The 20,079-nt window shown below is 28.5% G+C and overlaps 2 protein-coding genes across 2 annotated transcripts; both read left to right on the top strand.

Moving 5' to 3' along the window:
* The first annotated feature begins 1,097 nt into the window (after positions 1–1,097).
* LOC123267252 lies at positions 1,098–5,881 on the top strand. Its single transcript, XM_044731806.1, has 6 exons — positions 1,098–1,742; positions 4,790–4,931; positions 5,000–5,149; positions 5,229–5,401; positions 5,494–5,751; positions 5,846–5,881. The coding sequence occupies exons 1-6, from the start codon at positions 1,140–1,142 to the stop codon at positions 5,879–5,881; spliced, it is 1,362 nt and encodes a 453-aa protein (XP_044587741.1). The 5' UTR covers positions 1,098–1,139.
* LOC123267200 lies at positions 5,850–15,649 on the top strand. The gene is made up of 3 exons (XM_044731745.1): positions 5,850–6,066; positions 15,061–15,190; positions 15,292–15,649. Exons 1-3 carry the CDS (start codon positions 5,895–5,897, stop codon positions 15,611–15,613), a joined length of 624 nt encoding a protein of 207 aa, XP_044587680.1. The 5' UTR covers positions 5,850–5,894; the 3' UTR covers positions 15,614–15,649.
* Positions 15,650–20,079: the final 4,430 nt, after the last annotated feature.

The following is a 20,079-nucleotide window of genomic DNA, read 5'->3' as shown; positions in this document are numbered from 1 at the left end:
TGTGAACTTTCGAAAAATAGTATTCGGGAAGCCCTTGACACTTTTCTGACGTTTTAGAAGTGACTAAATTTTTATGAAAATTATTCATATTCTTGAGGAACGTTTTATGAACTTTTGGGAAACTTTTAAAAAACAGCATCATGAAATCTCCTGCTACGTTTCTGACGTTTTAGAAGTGACTACATTTTTATAAAAATTTTTTATATTTTTGAGGAACGTTTTATGAACTTTTTGTGAACTTTTGAAAAATGGCATCATGAAATCTCCTGCTACTTTTCTGACGTTTTAGAAGTGACTAAATTTTTGTAAAAATTATTCATATTTTTGAGGAACGTTTTATGAACTGTTGGAAAACTTTGAAAAAAACCCCATCACGAAATCTCCTGCTACTTTTCTGACGTTTAAGAAGTGACTAAATTTTTATAAAAATTTTTATAAAATTAGACAGTTATATGAAGCAGTCAGCAATGAGCAGGCGGTTATATGAACTTTTGAGGAATTTTTTTTTTACATGGGCCTTTAGTTTTTTTTGTTGAATAAGAAGAATATGTCTTCTATATATTTAATTAATATATTTTTGATAATAATAGTATAGATAGTAAAAGACTTGAGATATGTTTTTCTGGATTTCCCGATCTTAATTACTAATTTTATTAAAAACAAAACTATCAAACATAGTTTTAAAATGATAAGCTTCAATTAATAACTACATTATCTTATTAATTATCACAAAAGTTCAACTCCAACAATAAATCCAGTGTTATTAATTATTATCTATTAATCTATAGAAGTTAAAAATACGTTTATAAATTATAACAATGTAATGTACGTACATACTCTAATCACATCACTAATGACATTAAGGTTGTAATTAGCTTTGTAACCTTGCCATAAGTTATTTTTTTCGACTGATATTAATTAATACTGATCAAGATTACGATAAAGATCGAAATTATCAGAAATTAACAAAAAAACATATCAATATTATAGCTAATAATGCGTCTTTTTTTCTGTTACAATTATTAACAGTGGGGATTATATCTCTATAATTTTTTATATAAAATGTCCCCTTCAATCATTTTGATCACTACCTCAAAATTTTCGATTGAAACATTATAACTTTTTTCCAAATCGTTAAAATGGAATTCAAATTTTCATTTTTTACCAAATTGTGTATATTGTTTTTAATAATAGAAAACCTCGATGTTGCCACTGGAATCGGACCACTAATACCAGTAATAATTTCTGCAGTAAGTTTGGGAGTTAGCATAATTTCCATGAGTTTATCGGCAGATACAGCAGCTGATAGAAAAAATAAGTCACCAACAGATCAAGAAAATCAAGAAGCTTTGATGAACAAGCTGGAAGAGATACGTTCTTTAATTGGACAAATAGATGCGAATAGCCAAGCAATACAGGGAATAAGCAGCGCTATACAATCTGAAGGTCAACACATCTTAGAGCAATTGTCACTGAAAGCTGATAAAGAGATAATACAAGAATTTTTCAATGTCATTACTCATGTCGACCGGAAATTTAAAAGAAAATTCTTGAAGTACGCTGGAAATCTCCATAAGTACCATAACACTACCATTGACCATTATCTTGAGGAAATGATCGATGAAGATGAATTTAAATCTAAATTAGAATTTGTTGTTGATTCAATTGTTAAAACTGACGAAGAAAGACTGCTGGGCATCGATAAGGTACTTGACGTTATAAAAGGATACTTGATCAAAAATGTAAGTACTAATTTTGAATTTTTTTTTTTTTTTTTTTTTTATTAAGGGAACTTGGTGGTCTAGCAGTCTAAAATTTAAGCTATTTTGAAAATTTTATTGCTATATGAAGGTAATAACTAATGCTTTCAATTTTTTTACACATATTCTATTACTTATCAACTGGACAAAAATGAAAATCAAAACAAAAAAAATTTATTTTTAAATTAGAAAAATGACTCTGAAGTCCCCTCCCCCTCTTAAAAAAAATGGATCTGACTGGTGCGAGTTGATTGATCTCTCCATCTGATCTGAAATAAAAAAAAAATGGTGTGTGTACTTATGTACACAAGTTAGAAGTTATACTTCTTTGGCACATAATAAAAAAAATTTTGAAGAAAAAAAATGCAAAAATGATCAAAGAAAAATGTTAAAAACAATCAAATAGGTTTTATTATAGTAAAAATTTAGCTATACCGTATAAATATAAAATCATTAATTATCATATGAATTTAATTCAATATTATTTAAGATTTTTCTAAATCAACTAATTTCGGAGCTGCAAAGTATCAATAGTTTACAATCGATAATTATAAAATATTTTAATTATTATGAAAATTAAGTTAGTTGACATATAAAAATTTTTATAATTTTTTTTTTATTGAAAAAATGATTACAAAAAAATAAAAGAAAAATTTTTACTTATAAAAAAACTTCAAAAACTGTAAGTGCAATTTTTAAAAAATATTTTTTTGTTCTAATTTAATTATTAAAAATAAAATCAAAAAATTAAAAACGTCGACTAACTTTAGTATCATTAATTATTTATTTAAAATATGTATTTCTTATAAAATAGTTCATTATTTATTATTTAACCTAGTGATAATATCTTTTTAATTAATATTTATTCAAAAATAATATTAATTACATGAATTAAAAGACAAATATTGTAGTATGAAACTAGATTTTGCTTCCAACAAAATTCCGGAAAATTATTGAAATGGTCTATAATATAAATTTAAAATAATATGGATAGAATTACTATATTCGATAAACAAAATGATTAAGTCTGTATTAAAAAATTATGAACTCAATAAAAAGATACCTAAATATAATATTATATAGGTACTACAATATTTATATTTTAGTTCAAATATTTTAATTCATGAAATTACTATTATTTTTGAAAAAATATTAATTAAAAAAAAATTATTATCAAGTTAAATAAAAGCTAAAATATTTAATTGACCATTTTTTAGAATTGATTATTAATATGAATAATATATTTCATATTAAATGGTATTTCTATCGAATTTGAAAATAACAACGTTTCGTTGGATACTTTGCAACTAGCCTGTATATGAGTTAACTTAGTCATTTAAAAAAATATATACTTTTAATCCCATTCTGTGACCAACTTCAAGATGTAGATTTTCGTGTGACGGTGCTGCGCGCGCATCATAAAAATTCACTCTTTTCATTTCTTCATAACCCGTCTAAAGAAGTATAACTTTAAAAAAATGACAGATTTTTAATCAGTATAAGTATAGTTATCGTCGGAACTAGAACGGAAAAAAAAATATTTGACAAAATGGCGCGTGGTTAAAAGTATTTTCTGAAAACGAGTTTCAGAAGTAATCTTCTTTTATCTTCTTTACAGAACCTTTCCTGCTTGGAAGATAGATCGGTAAGATGGACGGTGTGGCTTAATTTATATAGAATAAGCGAAAGGAAATTTAGTATAGCATTATTTATACAAATATAAATAATGCTGTGAAGCGGGAAAGAATAGGAGTTACGGTAATTATTACGTGAAGCGTTCCACATTCACGTAACAGGATATTGGTAGGAAAGGATTGAGAAAGGAATGTGGAGAGGATCATCTTAATGTGAGTTTATAGAATATGCGAGAAAAAATTATTAGATAGCTCGGACTGGGATTCGAACCCAGAACCTTCCGAAGACATGTCGGCTACTCTAACCATTTGAGCTATCCGGTCTATACTAAATTTCCTTTCGCTTATTCTATATACATTAAGCCACACCGTCCATCTTACGGCAAGCATTTATACAAATATAAATAATGCTGTGAAGCGGGAAAGAATAGGAGTTACGGTAATTTTTACGTGAAGCGTTCCACATTCACGTAACGGGATATTGGTAGGAAAGGATTGAGAAAACTTCTTATCAGAAGTAATCTTCAAAAGTAATCTTCTTTTATTACAATCACCTCTATTATTCAAATTCATCCTTGACTTATAAAATAATTAAAGTCTATAAATATAAAAAAATATAGAGCATTTAAAATTAAAAAAAAAATTTATATCGCTTATATAAAAAAAAAAAAAAAAAAAAAAAACCTGATTGAAAATGAAATTATAGTATTATTATATATTCCGATATGATGATTTTATATTTTCACTATTTCGTTCATCTTCCTGTCAATTGAAGAGCTGCTTTTAAAATTTGACTTTTCATATTTTTATCCTTTATTTTAGATATATTTTAGCAATGCTTCTATTTTTTAATTTTTATATCATGATTTAATAGAAAAAATTTCCAAAAAACACAGTGAGAAAAATTCTGAGCGTACATAAAATTGATATCTCTTGTAAGTTTTAACCTATAATGTAATTTGAAACGAGGTAAACAAACAAATAAGATATAACTCCAGTCCATCTTTCGACTAATTCTCCTAAAAAATATTTCTTAACTATCAAAAAATCATTTTTTTTTTACAATAAATATTTATTTAAATGTACCAATACTTTGTTAGCATTTAAATTACTTTTTTAATATGAAGGAGTGACTTATTTGGTTTTAATAAATATTTTTTATTTAAAAATTAACACTAAAAAATTTATTTTATATACAAATTTTATTTTAAAACTACAATTTATCTATTTTTTTTCTCGAGACATCTAATTATCAAAATTTACATTAAAAGCAGTAATTATTTAGCTGTTCTTATTTTTCGTAAAATTAAATTGATGCCACTGAATATAAATGCAATGAAAATCTTATAAAAAAATAAATAAATACATTTTTTAAAAATATATTTGTATTTTCAGTCTGATAAATATCTTTGTGGATCAAAATCATTATATGATCAAATGTTTGGAATTTATAATCTTGCGGTAGCAACCTTAGTCAAAGGATACACTATGATTGGATACGCTTATAATATTCGTCGGGAACGATTATCAGATCCGAGTATGTACTCTGTGAATAAGAACGATTTTTTTATATTTTTAAAAATGACACAAAATTTATTCCATTAGATGCCTTCAAACAAGAAATGTTGGATATTGTGAAAATTTTCAAGGAAGCTGCGATAAAAATAACGCAAAATGCGCGCCATTATATATATGCAATGGACAAAGTAGAGTACGAACAACATGAACTTTGTGATCCTGAAGAATGGAAAGAAGGTCAAAAAACTCTTAATACTCCTATCATAGTTTTTTCTCTAAAGTTTTAAATAAATAATAATGAATTCATGATTTACAGGTGAAAATTACTTTAGGTTAAAAAATTGTCTGACTACAAGCATACTTCCATTTATGTATTCTGAAACTCTCAGACCAAGAATTCATAAAATGATAAAATATCCTCAAATCTTGTGCCCTAGTCATTATGAAGATACTTGCACGAAACATGATTTTACCCATTTTTGTGTTGCAGTATGTTCATTTTCAATTTAATATTTTTAGTATGATTTCAGATACTTGAACGCAAAAATAAAATTATGCAATAAAACAACTGTAATTTACAGCCACCTGAAAGTGGGAGACGTTTCTGGTCTGTAGGTGAAAAAATAACTTCTAAACTATCAAACCATAAATTCAACGAAAAAGTCATTACCCTTGGAATTAAAACACATCAAGAATGTGTAGACCTAGATGTCTTTACTAATTTGACAGGCACCTTCAAGGCATGTACTTGTGTTGATGAACGTGTTAACCCAAACAAGATTAATACTAACTTACCAGGAACACTTAAGACATTTACCTTAAGAGAACATTTTACTAACGTCAGTAGATATAGGTATGTTCATAGAAATTTTTGTTATAAAATAAGTATTTAAATTGTGAATACTGGAATTTGCAAGAATTTTTTTTCATTAGTGTTGTGACTGGCGTACGATTCTACGTACAACTTGAAGCTGTTACCATTATGATTCAAACAGGAACTTTAGTTAATGGTGTAGTTGATCCTAAAACTGTAAAATGGGACGACAATTATGGGATACCCCCTGCTGATAAAATTTATACTGTTGATATGACGATGAATATGAGATCATTCAATTTAGATGAAATTATTTTACCTAAAGGAGAATTTGTTACAGGTATTGAAACTTAAAATTATTTCTACTTTTCATGAAAAACAATGCACTGAAAGAAAAAATTTCTTTTGGAAAATATGAGCATTTTCTTGTAACAAGAAATTAATTTGTTGAAAATTTTCAATAATTGTATGCCTTAAGGTAGTTGTCGTGGTTAAGGCATAGGTCGGAAAATTCTAAATTTTTGTATACGTATTAAGGACATGATGATACAATTACCCTTAAAATTGAAATCGATTGACCATCTAAAGCCCGAGATGAATTCAATTAAAAATTGAATATTTAACATTGATTGCATACGCTCTCTGCAGTTCTGTACCAGTTTCGTAGTTATAAAAAAAATCTGTCAGAAACTTTCAAAAAACTGTCAGTCTTTTAATACATATGTTGGGAGTTTAAAAGAAAATAAAAAAAAATTAGGAAAACGGTTGACCCTGAAGGCCATCCCTGCAACTTCCCGCCAACTCTATACCTAAACGCTTGAAATTGCATTTATGACGTTTTTGAGCTCTTCGAGCTCATAAATACAATTTGTGTTGTTTTGAGCTCTACGAGCTCAAAAAATAGCTTTGGTATGCTTCACGCTATCTCTCGAACGAAGAATATATGGTGAGACTTTCGCCTACCTCCGAAGAGACCGATTCCTGGGCTCAAAAGAGCTATACTCGCACGTATATTTGTCCTACTTCTAGCATAGCGAAAACACGGCCAAGATCACGGACAAGGAAAAACCTCTGCTCTCTTGTGTTTATACACAGTCATTGAGCAGCAGTAAGTATCTCTCGAACGAATCAACCGATTTTGACCGGATTAGCGGTGATTGGCGTGGTTTTTCAAGCTCAAGGGCGGATTAGTTTTTGGAGTTGATCGATGAAGCCGTTTAAAAGTTATTCCAAAAAAACCACTTTCAAAAAAAATTTTTTTCCGATTTTTTTTTGAGATTTTTCAAAATTTCTCAAAATCTATCGGTCCGAATCGATTCAAATTCATAAGAAATCTAAGTTTGAGGGAACTCTTTAGAACGCCGTTTGATAGATTCCGATCGATTCAATCGTTCAAAAGTTATAAGCGATTCACATACTTACACACACACACACACACACACACACACACACACACACACACACACACACACACACACACACACACACACACACACATACAGACATAGTGACAACTACGCGGGGATAGCCAGGGAAGTTTCCTGTGACCTTCAAACGTCGAGATCTGATGAAAACTCGATTTTTGCAAAACGGGGTAAAAACAATAACTTCCCGATTTCTGAAAATCTTCGATTTTCTTAGCAGGAAGTTAAAAATTTTTGACCGTCTAATTATTTTTAAATAACGGTTTAAAGTTCAACAATTTATGAAAAAATATATCTTTGGAGTCGGACAGAAACAATTGTATGGGTTGCGTCTCCATGGATACAGTTTTGCGTAAAAATTATGCGTAAAGATTACTTGACAATATTGTACCATGACAGTTACCTTAAATTAAGATGAAATAACACTGGAGTACTTTTGTAGTGTTAAAGCACCACACTGAGAAAAAAGTTTATTGGATAAAAATTCGTAAATTTATTTAAAATAACTTAAAATTATGTATTTAAGGTTGTACGGACAGTACCCCGTAAGTCAAAGTAGAATCTAAATTTTTTTTTCATTAAAATTAAAAATTTGAATACAAAAATTCATTACTATAATTTAACCGTTACCTTATATTATTATTAATTGAAATAATTAAATAATTTAATTAACAAAAACAATAAATAGTCAACGTTTGACTCAAGTATTTTTTCACAAAACTCGGACCTGACAACACCGCGCTTAACAGCTGTTTATATTTATCTCGCTGTGTAGTGTTGAGTTTAAAAACATAACCCATAAAAATACACAGGAATTATTAAAATTCCAAAATCGCGCCTTCTATTCCGTGCAACGTTGCCACACTGCGCTGAATCACGTGGTTTATTTATTTTTAAATAAGTCGACCAGAAATTTTCGTGAATTTCTCATCTTTTGCATTAAAATATCTTTAAAAGCCTTCGTCAGAAAATTTTTATTTTATTTTTAACGTATTCTACGAAAGTTGATTGACTGAAATAGAAGTTTTTAGTTTTTTAATCTTTCTATGAGGTAGTTACATAAATCGATATATATGCAATCCGCCAATAGTCTCTATAGGCCACATTAGACTGGGCCAAAAAAACTGACTATTTTTTTTTTCTATCGATACTGTGAAAATATCATTCATGATGATAAAAAAAAATTATTGTGCAAGTTTGAGTCCTTAATAATAATATTAAGGGGTGTATCGTTACGACTATTGATTTTTCAACAGTAATCGCATTTTTTACTCAAAATTCGTTAATTATCAATCTGAAAAATTTTAGCGATATGTATTCTTATAGGAAATTAAATTTCCTAAAAAAAAGTTATCTTTGTAAATTACTGTAAAACAAGCCGTTTCCTTGTAATCATGCCTTAAACAAAGATTTATTTTTTCAATTTTGCGTTTCAATTTTGGATTTTTGTAGCTACCAGAAATATCAATATTTTTACAATTTAAAATACTTATTTTCAAAGGAAATTTAATGCTCTACAAAAAAGGTCTCTTAACATTTTTGATTAAATTCACTCCTTTCAAAGTTATTCGACGTTGAAGTTAAATTCAAAAATAATTTATCGTTTTTTTCGCGTTACACATGATTTTTCCTTTTGATTGAAAAAATTTATGACTTTAATATTGAGAATAATTTTTGTTTGTTGGAAGACTAAATTTTTTTATAAAATCATAATTTACCAATGTATTATTTTGCTTTTAACGATTAATTATCGACATGAATTTATTTTACTGTATTTAACTAACTCCAATAGTAAAATAAATTCGGTCCCTTTATTATAAATTATTTATTTGTATAGGGATATATTTTTCTATAAACTTACACTTTTAAACTTCCGTTTTTAGCCCTCTTGTTGTTTTGTCCTTTTTAATGTCAACGAGAATTTAATTTTACTCTCCCTCCACGATTACATTTGTAAGTGTTTATTAGCGAAGTCGACCACCTGAAAATGACCTTGAAAGTTTCACGTTACAGCGCTGCGAGTTATCGTGAGCTTTTCCGTAATCTGTTACCGAAGCTGAAAACATAGCCTTCCTTTCTCCCACCACCTTGCTTCTATTATTGCGCTTTTCAAAAAAAGGGAATACTATCCGTGTATAATAACTTTGATTTCCTTTGATCGGAAAATGACCTTGATTGTTATACGCTACAGCGCTGCCTTTCTTCACGCCAAAGCGCTGCGAGGTATCGTGAGCTTTTCCGTAATCTATTACTGAAGCTGAAAATATAGCCTTTCTTCACTCCCACCCCCTGCTTTTTATCATTGCATTGTTCAAAAAAATGAATACTCTTTGTGCATAATTACTTTGATTCTATTCTTCATTGTGCAAAGTAACTTAAACGTTGTCAACGCAAATTTGAGTTTTCATTAAGTATTTATTTATTGTTTGGTATATAATTTTCTTCTTTATTTCTTTTAGATTGTTTAATTGTAATTGATAGTTTGAATTTATTTATGGTATCTAATTGTTTCAGTATTACAAATTAAGCGTTTAGTTAATTCTGTGTTTGTGAATTGTTTCATTACGTTACTTTGTAACGTTTAAGTTCGATTTGATAAAAAACTCGCCACTATGTCATTGGAGAAAACTTATTTAATCGGTGTTCCTATTGAGAAAATTAATAACCGTAAGCTTCCGACTGTCAAAGAAGTTTTATCATTATTTTTTTATCAACATAAAGTTCTCAAATTAAAATTTATGATAGTGCTTCAAAAACTGCTAGTGTCGTTCAAGACTGCTGGAATAATTTGCAGATTTCAACTTCTGGTTTTTGCAACATTGTAAAGAAAATAATTAGTATTTTCAAAAAGTGGAAATATTTACTGTGCAATCGCAAAAAAAAATCACGTGCTCAAAAACAAAGAGAAAATAGCTTTGAAAAAAAACTCGAACAATTATTTGACATCGCTGGGAAGAATAGTTTAAAAGGTTTCGATAGAAATAATAATATTGATTTTCAACTTCCAATGTCTTCAAATCTGCAAGAAAATAATAATAATATCTCAGACGAAAAACACGAAGAAATAATGGAAATAGAGGCGATAGGTACGTATTCATTAATAATAGTTTAATAAAGTCAAAATAACTATTTTGTACCGTGCTAATAATAAGTTACTATGTTCTAATGAATAAATACTTATCTAAATTATTATATTCAATAAATTTTTAAGTTTTACACAAAGTAAGAAAAAATTCTTCAATAAAGAATCAATTTTCTCAACTGATGAAAATATATCTAAGAAAACTAAAATAATTTGATTCAAATCGAATTGTTTTAGGCCAATGAAATTATTTCACGCTCGAAAAATCTCAGATTTTCCTAAAATTTATATGGCTGATGATATAATCTTTTTCTGTACAATTAACTTAAATTATGTTAAGATTGACAATTTTTATAACTTATTTTTTGCATATTTTCTACACAAAAATAATATTTTAGTAGTTAATTGCCTTGCAAACTTACACAATTGTGTAATTTTTATCATACTCTTACAAAAATTAAGGAAGTAAGAAAGAAATCCAAGTATTCGGAGGATTTCCAACAGGCTGTAACTTGTGAAAAAATTATCGTACAGTAAATAAAAAAAAAGGAAATTGCAGCAAATTTTGATTAGGCAATTGATTTTTTAAAAAACTACGAAAAGCCCTTTTTTGTTGCTTTTTAAATTCATGTAATGATTAAAAAAAAATTTTTTTTCAAAAAATCAATGGCTAATTCTTGTAGAAAATTCATCCAAGTTTTCAAAACCCATCTTGAATTTTCTTTACGATCATTGGTTGCTGAGGTATTGATAATCAAAGACAGAATGGTCTTTTTTCATTAAAACGCCGATATCTCAGCGAGAAATGCTCAAATCGAGGTTTTCAAACTAACAAATCGAAGCTCAATGAGCAAGATATCCAGTCCATATAGAGATTAAATCAAAAAAATTTTTTCCAAATCCATAAGCTAAGAATAAAAACCAAAAAAAATTTCAAAAATTTTTATCTCGGTAGATTTCTTAAGATTAGGAATAAAAAAATTTTTGGAACTCAGATCCAAAAATAAAATACTGAGAGCTGCAATTTGCTTTTTTTTTATTTGTTGTACGATAGTTTTTTTATAAGTTACAGACTGTTGAAAATACCCCAAATATTTTGATTTTTTTCTTGCTCCCTTATTTTTTGTAAGAAGTGTATTTTCTATTTAACAATGTCAAAATAATTTATATTTTTCAGAAGACACCTCTCGTGATTATAACAGTAATGATGATTGTGATGCTACAACATCTAGTCAGGAGTTGCAATCAAAGTCAGATTCATTTATGAGTCAAAATTCAAATGTGTCTAACTTTGAAACAGATTTTTAACAACAAAACGGACACCAAAAATTAATATTATGACGCCAGAATTAGCTGCTGCACTGGATCGTGGTAATGTAAGTAGCCGAAGCGCCACATATGTTTTGGCAGCTACTTTAAAAAGTGTGGGATTCGATACTCGGAATGTAAATTTGAGTTATAAAACTATTCAACGACAGCGTATAATTCATCGGAAAGAAATTGCTAAAGGCTTAAAAGAAGACTTAAAATTCAATGACAATTATGTGGTCCATTGGGATGGTAAACTGCTAAGTGATATTGTTGGGACAGAAACAGTAGATAGGCTTCCGGTGCTTTTAACATCGTCTGGCAGTGAACAGCTATTGGGTATTCCAAAAATTAATTCAGGATCTGGGATTGAGCAAGCTTTAGCTGTATACTCAACTATGGAGCAATGGGGTGTCAGTAATTACATAAAAGCGATATGCTTTGATACTGCAGCAACCAATACGGGTAAATTTTAATTATTAGTCTTATTTACTTGAAAAAGCTCAGATTTGAAAAAGTAGAGAAAAATTATACTTAAGATCTTTTCACAATTATTTTTCAATATTCCAATTAAAAACCTCTAAAACCGACAAGTTGATTTTTTGACAAAAATAAAGTTTTCTGTGGTCAGATGATAATATTTAAAAATAAACTTTATTACAAAATTAACTCCACTGATTGTTATATTTTTCAGAATTTATGGAAGTAATATAGTTCAAAATAAAAATCACTTGATTTGCCATTCATGTTTCTAATCAAATCTTTATCTTTCTAATCTATAGGAATTCATCATGGCGCTGGCGTAGAGCTTGAGAAAATTCTGAAACGAAAGCTTATATGGTTACCCTGTCGTCATCATGTAATTGAACTTGTCATAAAGGCGTTTTGAAGCTTACTGGCCAGTACAATCAGGTCCGAACGTTCCATTTTTAATCGATTTAAAATCGGTTGGAATAAAATCAACACATCCAAATATAACGCTGGCATCAACGATAAGATAGTGGCTAATATACTATTAAACAAAAAAGATGAACTATTAAGTTTTATCGATAATTATTCGCAGGTATATTTTGAGTTGTTATTTGAGTTGTAAAAGTACACAGAAAAAACTTTTTGGTCAAAGAAAATTTTCATTTTAGGCAAGATAGTGTTCTTTTTAATAATTTTCTTAATTCAAGTTGACCACGTTTTGTGTGCACAATTTAAAATCTCCAGTTCTCATGTAAAGATATTACCTTTCAATAATAACAGAAATGATCATATTTTTTTGCAGAAATTTCTTCCAAGAAATGACTATCGAGAATTTTTGGAGTTATCATCTATTTTCTTGGGAGCTACGCCAAAGGATAATTACACTTTTAAATGTCCGGGAGCAATGAGTCATGCTCGTTGGATGTCGAAGGCGATTTATTGTTTGAAAATATTTTATTTTCGAAAAGAGTTTAAGATTACACCTAAAGAGTTAAATAATCTTCGTCATATTTGTATTTTCATAGTTACAACTTATATAAAAGCTTGGTTTACTTCATCCTCGGCAATTTTGGCTCCAAATAATGATTTGACTTTGATGCAACAATTGATATTATATAACAAAAATAAACTCGACTGTATCGCTAGCTGCCCTCAAGTAAATGGTGAGACATTTATGGTATTTGAGTGATCAATTAGCCATAATGTCTCTATTTGATGATTCTATTGACCTGACTGTGAAGAAAAAATGATTGAAAATCTAATAAATAATAAATCATCAAATACTAAAACCAGAAAATATGAAGTAGCAAGCGATTCAGATGAATTGCTAGAAAAAGATATCAGTGACTTCATTTCTGTAGAATCGCTCACCATATTCAAAGAATTTGATTTGCCGTATGATTTTATCGATGAAGACATAAGCAATTGGTCCAATAATGATAGTTTTCAAGAGTGTAAGGAATTTTTTGGAAAATTAGCTGTCGTCAATGATGTTGCAGAACGTGGTGTATCATTAATTGAAGATTACAATAAGTGTCTCACTAAAAACGAAGAACAACTTCAGTATTTGTTGTTAGCCGTTAGTGAACACCGGAAAAAATACCCAAATTGTAATAAAAGTAATTTGATTGAATAATTATTTTTCAACTGATCATTTGCCATGATTTGATAACAATTAAAGAATTTTTGTAAAATATAAATTATAAGTGAAAATAAAATGATTTTTTATCTCTTTTATTGATTTAATTTGTTTTGACTTATTATTCAATTTTTTCTGTAAGTAAAAGTATGTCACTAGGCAAATAAATAATTTATAATAAAGGGACCGAATTTATTTTACTATTGGAGTTAGTTAAATACAGTAAAATGAATTTATGTCGATAATTAATCGTTAAAAAGCAAAAATAATACATTGGTAAAATTATGATTTTATAAAAAATTTAGTCTTCCAACAAAAATTATTCTCAATATTAAAGTCATAAATTTTCAATCAAAAGGAAAAAATCATGTGTAACGCGAAAAAAACGATAAATTATTTTTGAATTTAACTTCAACGTCGAATAACTTTGAAAGGAGTGAATTTAATCAAAAATGTTAAGAGACCTTTTTGTAGAGCATTAAATTTCCTTTGAAAAAATAAGTATTTTAAATTGTAAAAATATTGATATTTCTGGTAGCTACAAAAATCCAAAATTGAAACGCAAAATTGAAAAAATAAATCTTTGTTTAAGGCATGATTACAAGGAAACGGCTTGTTTTACAGTAATTTACAAAGATAACTTTTTTTTAGGAAATTTAATTTCCTATAAGAATACATATCGCTAAAATTTTTCAGATTGATAATTAACGAATTTTGAGTAAAAAATGCGATTACTGTTGAAAAATCAATAGTCGTAACGATACACCCCTTAATATTATTATTAAGGACTCAAACTGGCACAATAATTTTTTTTTATCATCATGAATGATATTTTCACAGTATCGATAGAAAAAAAAATAGTCAGTTTTTGGCCCAGTCTAGGCCACATGTTATATTTCAATTTTTTAATAATTTATTAAAGGATAAACGTTCGTCAGATCTATTCCAAAAAATTAATTTAGACGTATGAGATAGCAATTCATAACATATCAAAAAATCATTTTTTGATCTTTACAAGTGTATTAGTGTCAGAACAACCTTAATATTAACAAATTTGTTTTATTCAAATATGGATTACTTTGAATTGAATACTATTTTGTTTTGATTTATTTCATTGAACTTCGTTTTCACTGTCAAAAATATTCGAAAAAAATTCAAAAAGCTCAAAACTTTGAAGAAAAATGTTTTTCAGAATCTAATTCAATAATTGATAAACTTTTCTATTTCTTAGCTGAAGAATTAAAAATTTTTCTTACAGTGACTTTCTTATTGGAGAAAAGTTTTCTAGATTTGAAAAAGAAAATTCTGGATGAAAAATTCTATCCACAGAAATGTTCATTTTTTTTTTTTTTAATTTTTTTTTTCTCAGTATAATAATTGATTGCATGTAAAACTGTGATCTGTTTTTAGGAGTAAAGTTCGTGGTGGAAAATAATAGAATTGCATTGAGAGTAGCCGGAACGAAAATGTATGATGAAGATGGATTTTTGATTTCAAATCCAAAACTCAAGTGGCGCTCTGCATCAGATTCGGATAATAGGTAATATTATTAGTGTGGTTTATTTTTATTGATAAAAAAAAACTGACTAAGAAATAACATCTTGAAAGCATTAAAAAAATTAAATTTTTCATGTTTAACAGGTCGAATCTACTGGGGTCATATAATTCAACTGCATCTCATAATAATACAAATGATTATATCAAGTTTGGTGTTTCAAATTGGGAGAAGGATTTAGGCCAGACGACGCTTCCATTCTTTGATTCACGAGACGTAACTAGTAATCCTCCATCACCGCTTGGTGGTATTGGAATTTACTACAAAAATCCCGAACCAGGAATGAAAGAATTTCTTTCGTTGAAAACGATATCAGCTGTACACAATAGATTGCTTACTGACCAACAATTGAACGTCTTTAGAGACACAGAATATTCAAATGATTTTATTTCCAGTAATTATTTGTAAAATTTGTAGAATATTGTATATTCAATAAAAATTCAATCTATGCACGACATTTTTATAGTTATATTCTTTACCTTCAGAAAACTTCCTAACTTATCAAAAATTGATATAATATGAAAAATTACTTATCATACACGGAAAAAAAAATTAGCTTCTGCAACAGGATGCAGTCCTGCGGAAGGTACAAGATAAAATTAAAAAAAAAAATTAGAAAAACGGTTCACCCTAAAGGCCATCCCTGCAACTTCCCGCTAATTCCATACCTGGGCGCTTAAAATTGTACTTATGATATTTTTGAGATTTTGAGCTCAAAATATAATTTATGTGATATTTTGAGCTCACTGAGTTCAAAGAGATAATATTTCTATGCATTTGAGCTCTCCCAGCTCGAAAGTCTGATAGAAGTTTCATAGAACACTATTTTTGGAATTTTCAAACCGCAATAAATTTTGAATGAATCAACCGATTTTCACGCGGTTGGCGGCATTCAACGCAGTTTTATCATCCTCATAAGTTATTTTCAAGTTTTAATTGATCGAACCAGAAATTTTGGAGTAATCCCGAAAAAACACTTTCTTCGGTTTTCTTTCGTTCACGATATCTCTCGAACGAATCAACCGATTTTGACCAGCTTGGTGGCGATCGACGTGGTTTTTTATTGTCTAGAGCTGATTAGTTTTTGGAATTGGTCGGTGGAGCCGTTTAAAAGTTATCCAAAAAAAACGCATTTGAAAACATTTTTTTTCTTAGTTTTTTTAAGATCTACTGATCCGAATAGGCCCAAATTAAACTCAAAATTTAAGTTTGGCCAAGCCCTTCCAAATGGCACCAACCGCGATAAAATTAAATCAGCCGTTCAAAAGTTATAAGTGGTTCACACACACACACACACACACACACACACACACACACACACACACACACACACACACACACACACACACACACACACATACAGACATAGTGACAACCTCGCGGGAGTAGTCAGGGAAGCTTCCTAGGACCTCAGAACGTCGAGATCTGATGAAAACTCGATTTTTGAAAAACGGGGTGAAACCAATAACTTCCTGATTTTTGAAAATCTTCGATTTTCTTAGCGGGAAGTTGAAAATTAGAAAAATGGTTGACCCTGAAGGCCATCCCTGCAACTTCCCGCTAATTCCATACCTAGGCGCCTAAAATTGCACTTACACTGAAAAAAAAGTTTTCTGCTCGGCACGATCTACTGTATAGTAAGAGTGAATCGTTACCGGTACGATTCGTAGAGGCTACGAGTAGCAGTCTGGATAGTGACCGTCACGATCTATTTGGTGCCATTCACGAAACGTATTACTACCGTTACAGTTACAGTATACAGTTTACCTAATCTTACTCTCCTCTACACTGTAAAAAATTTGCGGAGTGAACGCAGAGTGAATGAAGAGTGAATGATTTTTAATTGATTCACTCCCAGCGGGAGTGATATTTACTCCGAGAAGGAGTTAATTTTTACTAATAATAAAATTCACTCCGCATTCACTCCCAAAATAAATGAATTTAAAAGTAAATAAATTTTTGTAGAAAAAATATTTTTATAAACCCTTTTTATATCTAATTATTAAAAATTTAATTTATTATTTTTAATAATATTTCATTTTTAAATTTTTTCCATTTGTTTAAACAAATAGTTAATGAACAATTAAAAATTTGTTTCCACAATGTAGGTTTTAAACGATTGCAAATTTTATGAATCGTCAAGATATCCTATCGTGTGGAGAACTTTTTTTTCGAAAACTTTTTTCTATTTGTTTAAACAAATAGTTAATTATCAATTAAAAATTTGTTTTTACAATATAGGTATCAAACGATTGCAAATTTCATGAATCGTAAAGATATCCTATCGTGTGAAGAACTTTTTTTTCGAAAAATGTTTTCTATTTGTTTAAACAAATAGTTCATTAACAATTAAAAATTTGTTTTCACAATGTAGGTATTAAACGATTCAGAATTAATGTAATAAATAATTTTTATTATAATAATTATTATCTTTATTATATCCATTATTATTAAGTGTGAAAGTAAAACTTGGTTTATTGAATGAACTAATAAAGTAAAAAAAGTAAGTAAATTAAAAAAAATAATTTTAATACTGATAGTTATATTCAAAATAACAGGTACCTAACAATTGCAAATATTTTACAAAATAAAACATACAATCATTTAAAAAATGTACAAAGACAAAAGGTTTATAAAATTGATTCAAGCTTTTGTTCTAGTGAAAATGATTTAAATATTGGGATACAATTATTATAAACTATTATAATTATTTCCAGCTTGCATTTTTCCGGATCAAAATTTTTGGCGAAAAAACAGCGAAAGGATGCATTTGTAAAATGGCATCTGCACTGATGACCAAAAATGTTGAAAAAAATTACTCTTAAAGTGTATGGAAGGTATGAAAATGATTTTTATATAATTTTGTTTTTTAATGTATCGTATTATTTATTTATTTTTTTATTGCAGATGTAGTAAAAGAGAAACTTGGTGACGGTGAAGATTGCAAAAATTTTGCCGGAAAAGTTGGCCGGTGGTTGTCAGGGCAAGGAGATCGGGAACAGGGTCGAAAACAAAGATCCTTATCTTTATAATCTATTTAATATAATAATCCTTATCTTTATAATCTATTTAATATAATAATATTCCAATAACATTATTATTAAAATAATTAATATTAATATAATTATAATTAATATAAAATTAATATTAAAATTAACATTAAAATTATTAATAGATAATAATCCTTATAAAAATAATGAAGCAATAATAATAATAATTTCAAAGTGAAATGTAAAGTGTAAGTGATTAATTATAATAATAACTGTTATTACAGCAATATTATTTATAAAAAAAATAGTTCATCAGTATGAAAATGAAATTAGCAGACATCTGACAATTTTAATTATTGAAAGAATTATAACTAAAAAATTAAAATAAAATTAGAAGATCTTTTCGAAAAACGATAAATGCACTTTTTGGAAATTAAAAGAAAAATTTTACATGCAGAAGATTTTTTTGAAAAATTATAAGTGCAATTTTTGGAAATATTTTTTTAGTTCTAATTTAATTAATGAAAAAAAAACAAAAAATTTTTAAGTGACTGCTGATTTCAGTATTATCATCACATTATCAACAATTTTCAAATAAAACAATTGAAAATTAAAAATTAAAAATGAGTTGACAACAAATTAAATTAAAGGCTGGATTCTAGGCGTCGAATACGTTGTCACGTGGTGAATTTGAAAAATATATGGGTCATTCCATGTCAAATCGACCAATAGTTGGAGTCGACCCCCTTCGATTTGGATAAATTTTGGTCAGAAGTTTTCTTTTATCATTTATAATTTAGCGTGATATAATTTGTTATTTGTCCTTTTCTTACTTCATTTGTAGTTGTTGACGCCACTTATCGTCGTATTAACATGGGAATAATTTGTAATTTGAGATTGAGAACCATTAATGTGCAGAAATTTGTAAGTAAATAAGTATTCGAAAGGGTTCCATGCGTTTTCATCCCCGGACAAAATATCCCCGATAAAATATCCCCGGACAAAATATCCCCGTGTCAAAATATCCTCAGACAAAATATCCCCGTGACACAATATCCCCAATAAAATATGAATTATCAGGAACTAACATGATTGCGTGACAAAAAAGATGGAGGATTTTATTTAAAGAAATAAAAAACAAGTTAATAATTTATAATGAATATTTATTTTTAATCAGTCTTTCATTTTAAAAATAGATATTACTTAAAAAGCCACACATAAAACCAACACAAACGCGGGTAATCGTATTGCGCCCTTTTAACATGGTTTAAATGTGTGTTTACTCAGTAATAGGCCAACACAAACGCGGGTAATCGTGTTGCACCCTTTTAACATGGTTTAAATGTGTATACACATACATAAACATACATGTTTATTCGATATTAAACCAACACAAACGCGAGTAATCGTGTTGCGCCCATTTAACATGGTTTAAATGTGTGTTTACTCAGTAATAGGCCAACACAAACGTGGGTAATCGTGTTGCGCCCTTTTAACATGGTTTTTGTGTGTGTTTATTCGATATTAGACCAACACAAATGCGGGTAATCGTGTCGGGGATATTTTTTACTGGGATATTTTGTCGGGGATATTTTGTCACGAGGATATTTTGTCTGAGGATATTTTGACACGGGGATATTTTGTCGGGGATATTTTGTCGGGGATATTTTGTCTGGGGATAATAACGCCTGATACCATTCGAAAGAACGAAAAGAAATTGATATTCTCATGAAATTATTTCCGATTTTTATTGAAAATTAATATCTGTTTGAGTTATTTGAGGTTGAAAACTGTAATTGAAGTAAAGAAACGGACAAAATATATCATGCGTTAAAAAAATAAAAAATTATATCATGCGTTAAAGATGACTTCAAGATTATATAT

Source organism: Cotesia glomerata, linkage group LG6 (assembly GCF_020080835.1).
Source record: "Cotesia glomerata isolate CgM1 linkage group LG6, MPM_Cglom_v2.3, whole genome shotgun sequence".
NCBI classification, from domain to species: domain Eukaryota; kingdom Metazoa; phylum Arthropoda; class Insecta; order Hymenoptera; family Braconidae; genus Cotesia; species Cotesia glomerata.
This window is presented reverse-complemented; position numbering and strand designations above follow the sequence as displayed.

Coding starts and splice junctions, on each gene's coding strand:
- LOC123267252 (XM_044731806.1), top strand. CDS start 1,140: ATGGAATTCAAATTTTCATTTTTTACCAAATTGTGTATATTGTTTTTA. Junction 5,150..5,228: donor TCCTGAAGAATGGAAAGAAG/GTCAAAAAACTC, acceptor CATGATTTACAG/GTGAAAATTACTTTAGGTTA. Junction 5,752..5,845: donor TAAGAGAACATTTTACTAAC/GTCAGTAGATAT, acceptor TTTTTTCATTAG/TGTTGTGACTGGCGTACGAT.
- LOC123267200 (XM_044731745.1), top strand. CDS start 5,895: ATGATTCAAACAGGAACTTTAGTTAATGGTGTAGTTGATCCTAAAACT. Junction 6,067..15,060: donor TAAAGGAGAATTTGTTACAG/GTATTGAAACTT, acceptor ATCTGTTTTTAG/GAGTAAAGTTCGTGGTGGAA. Junction 15,191..15,291: donor GCATCAGATTCGGATAATAG/GTAATATTATTA, acceptor CATGTTTAACAG/GTCGAATCTACTGGGGTCAT.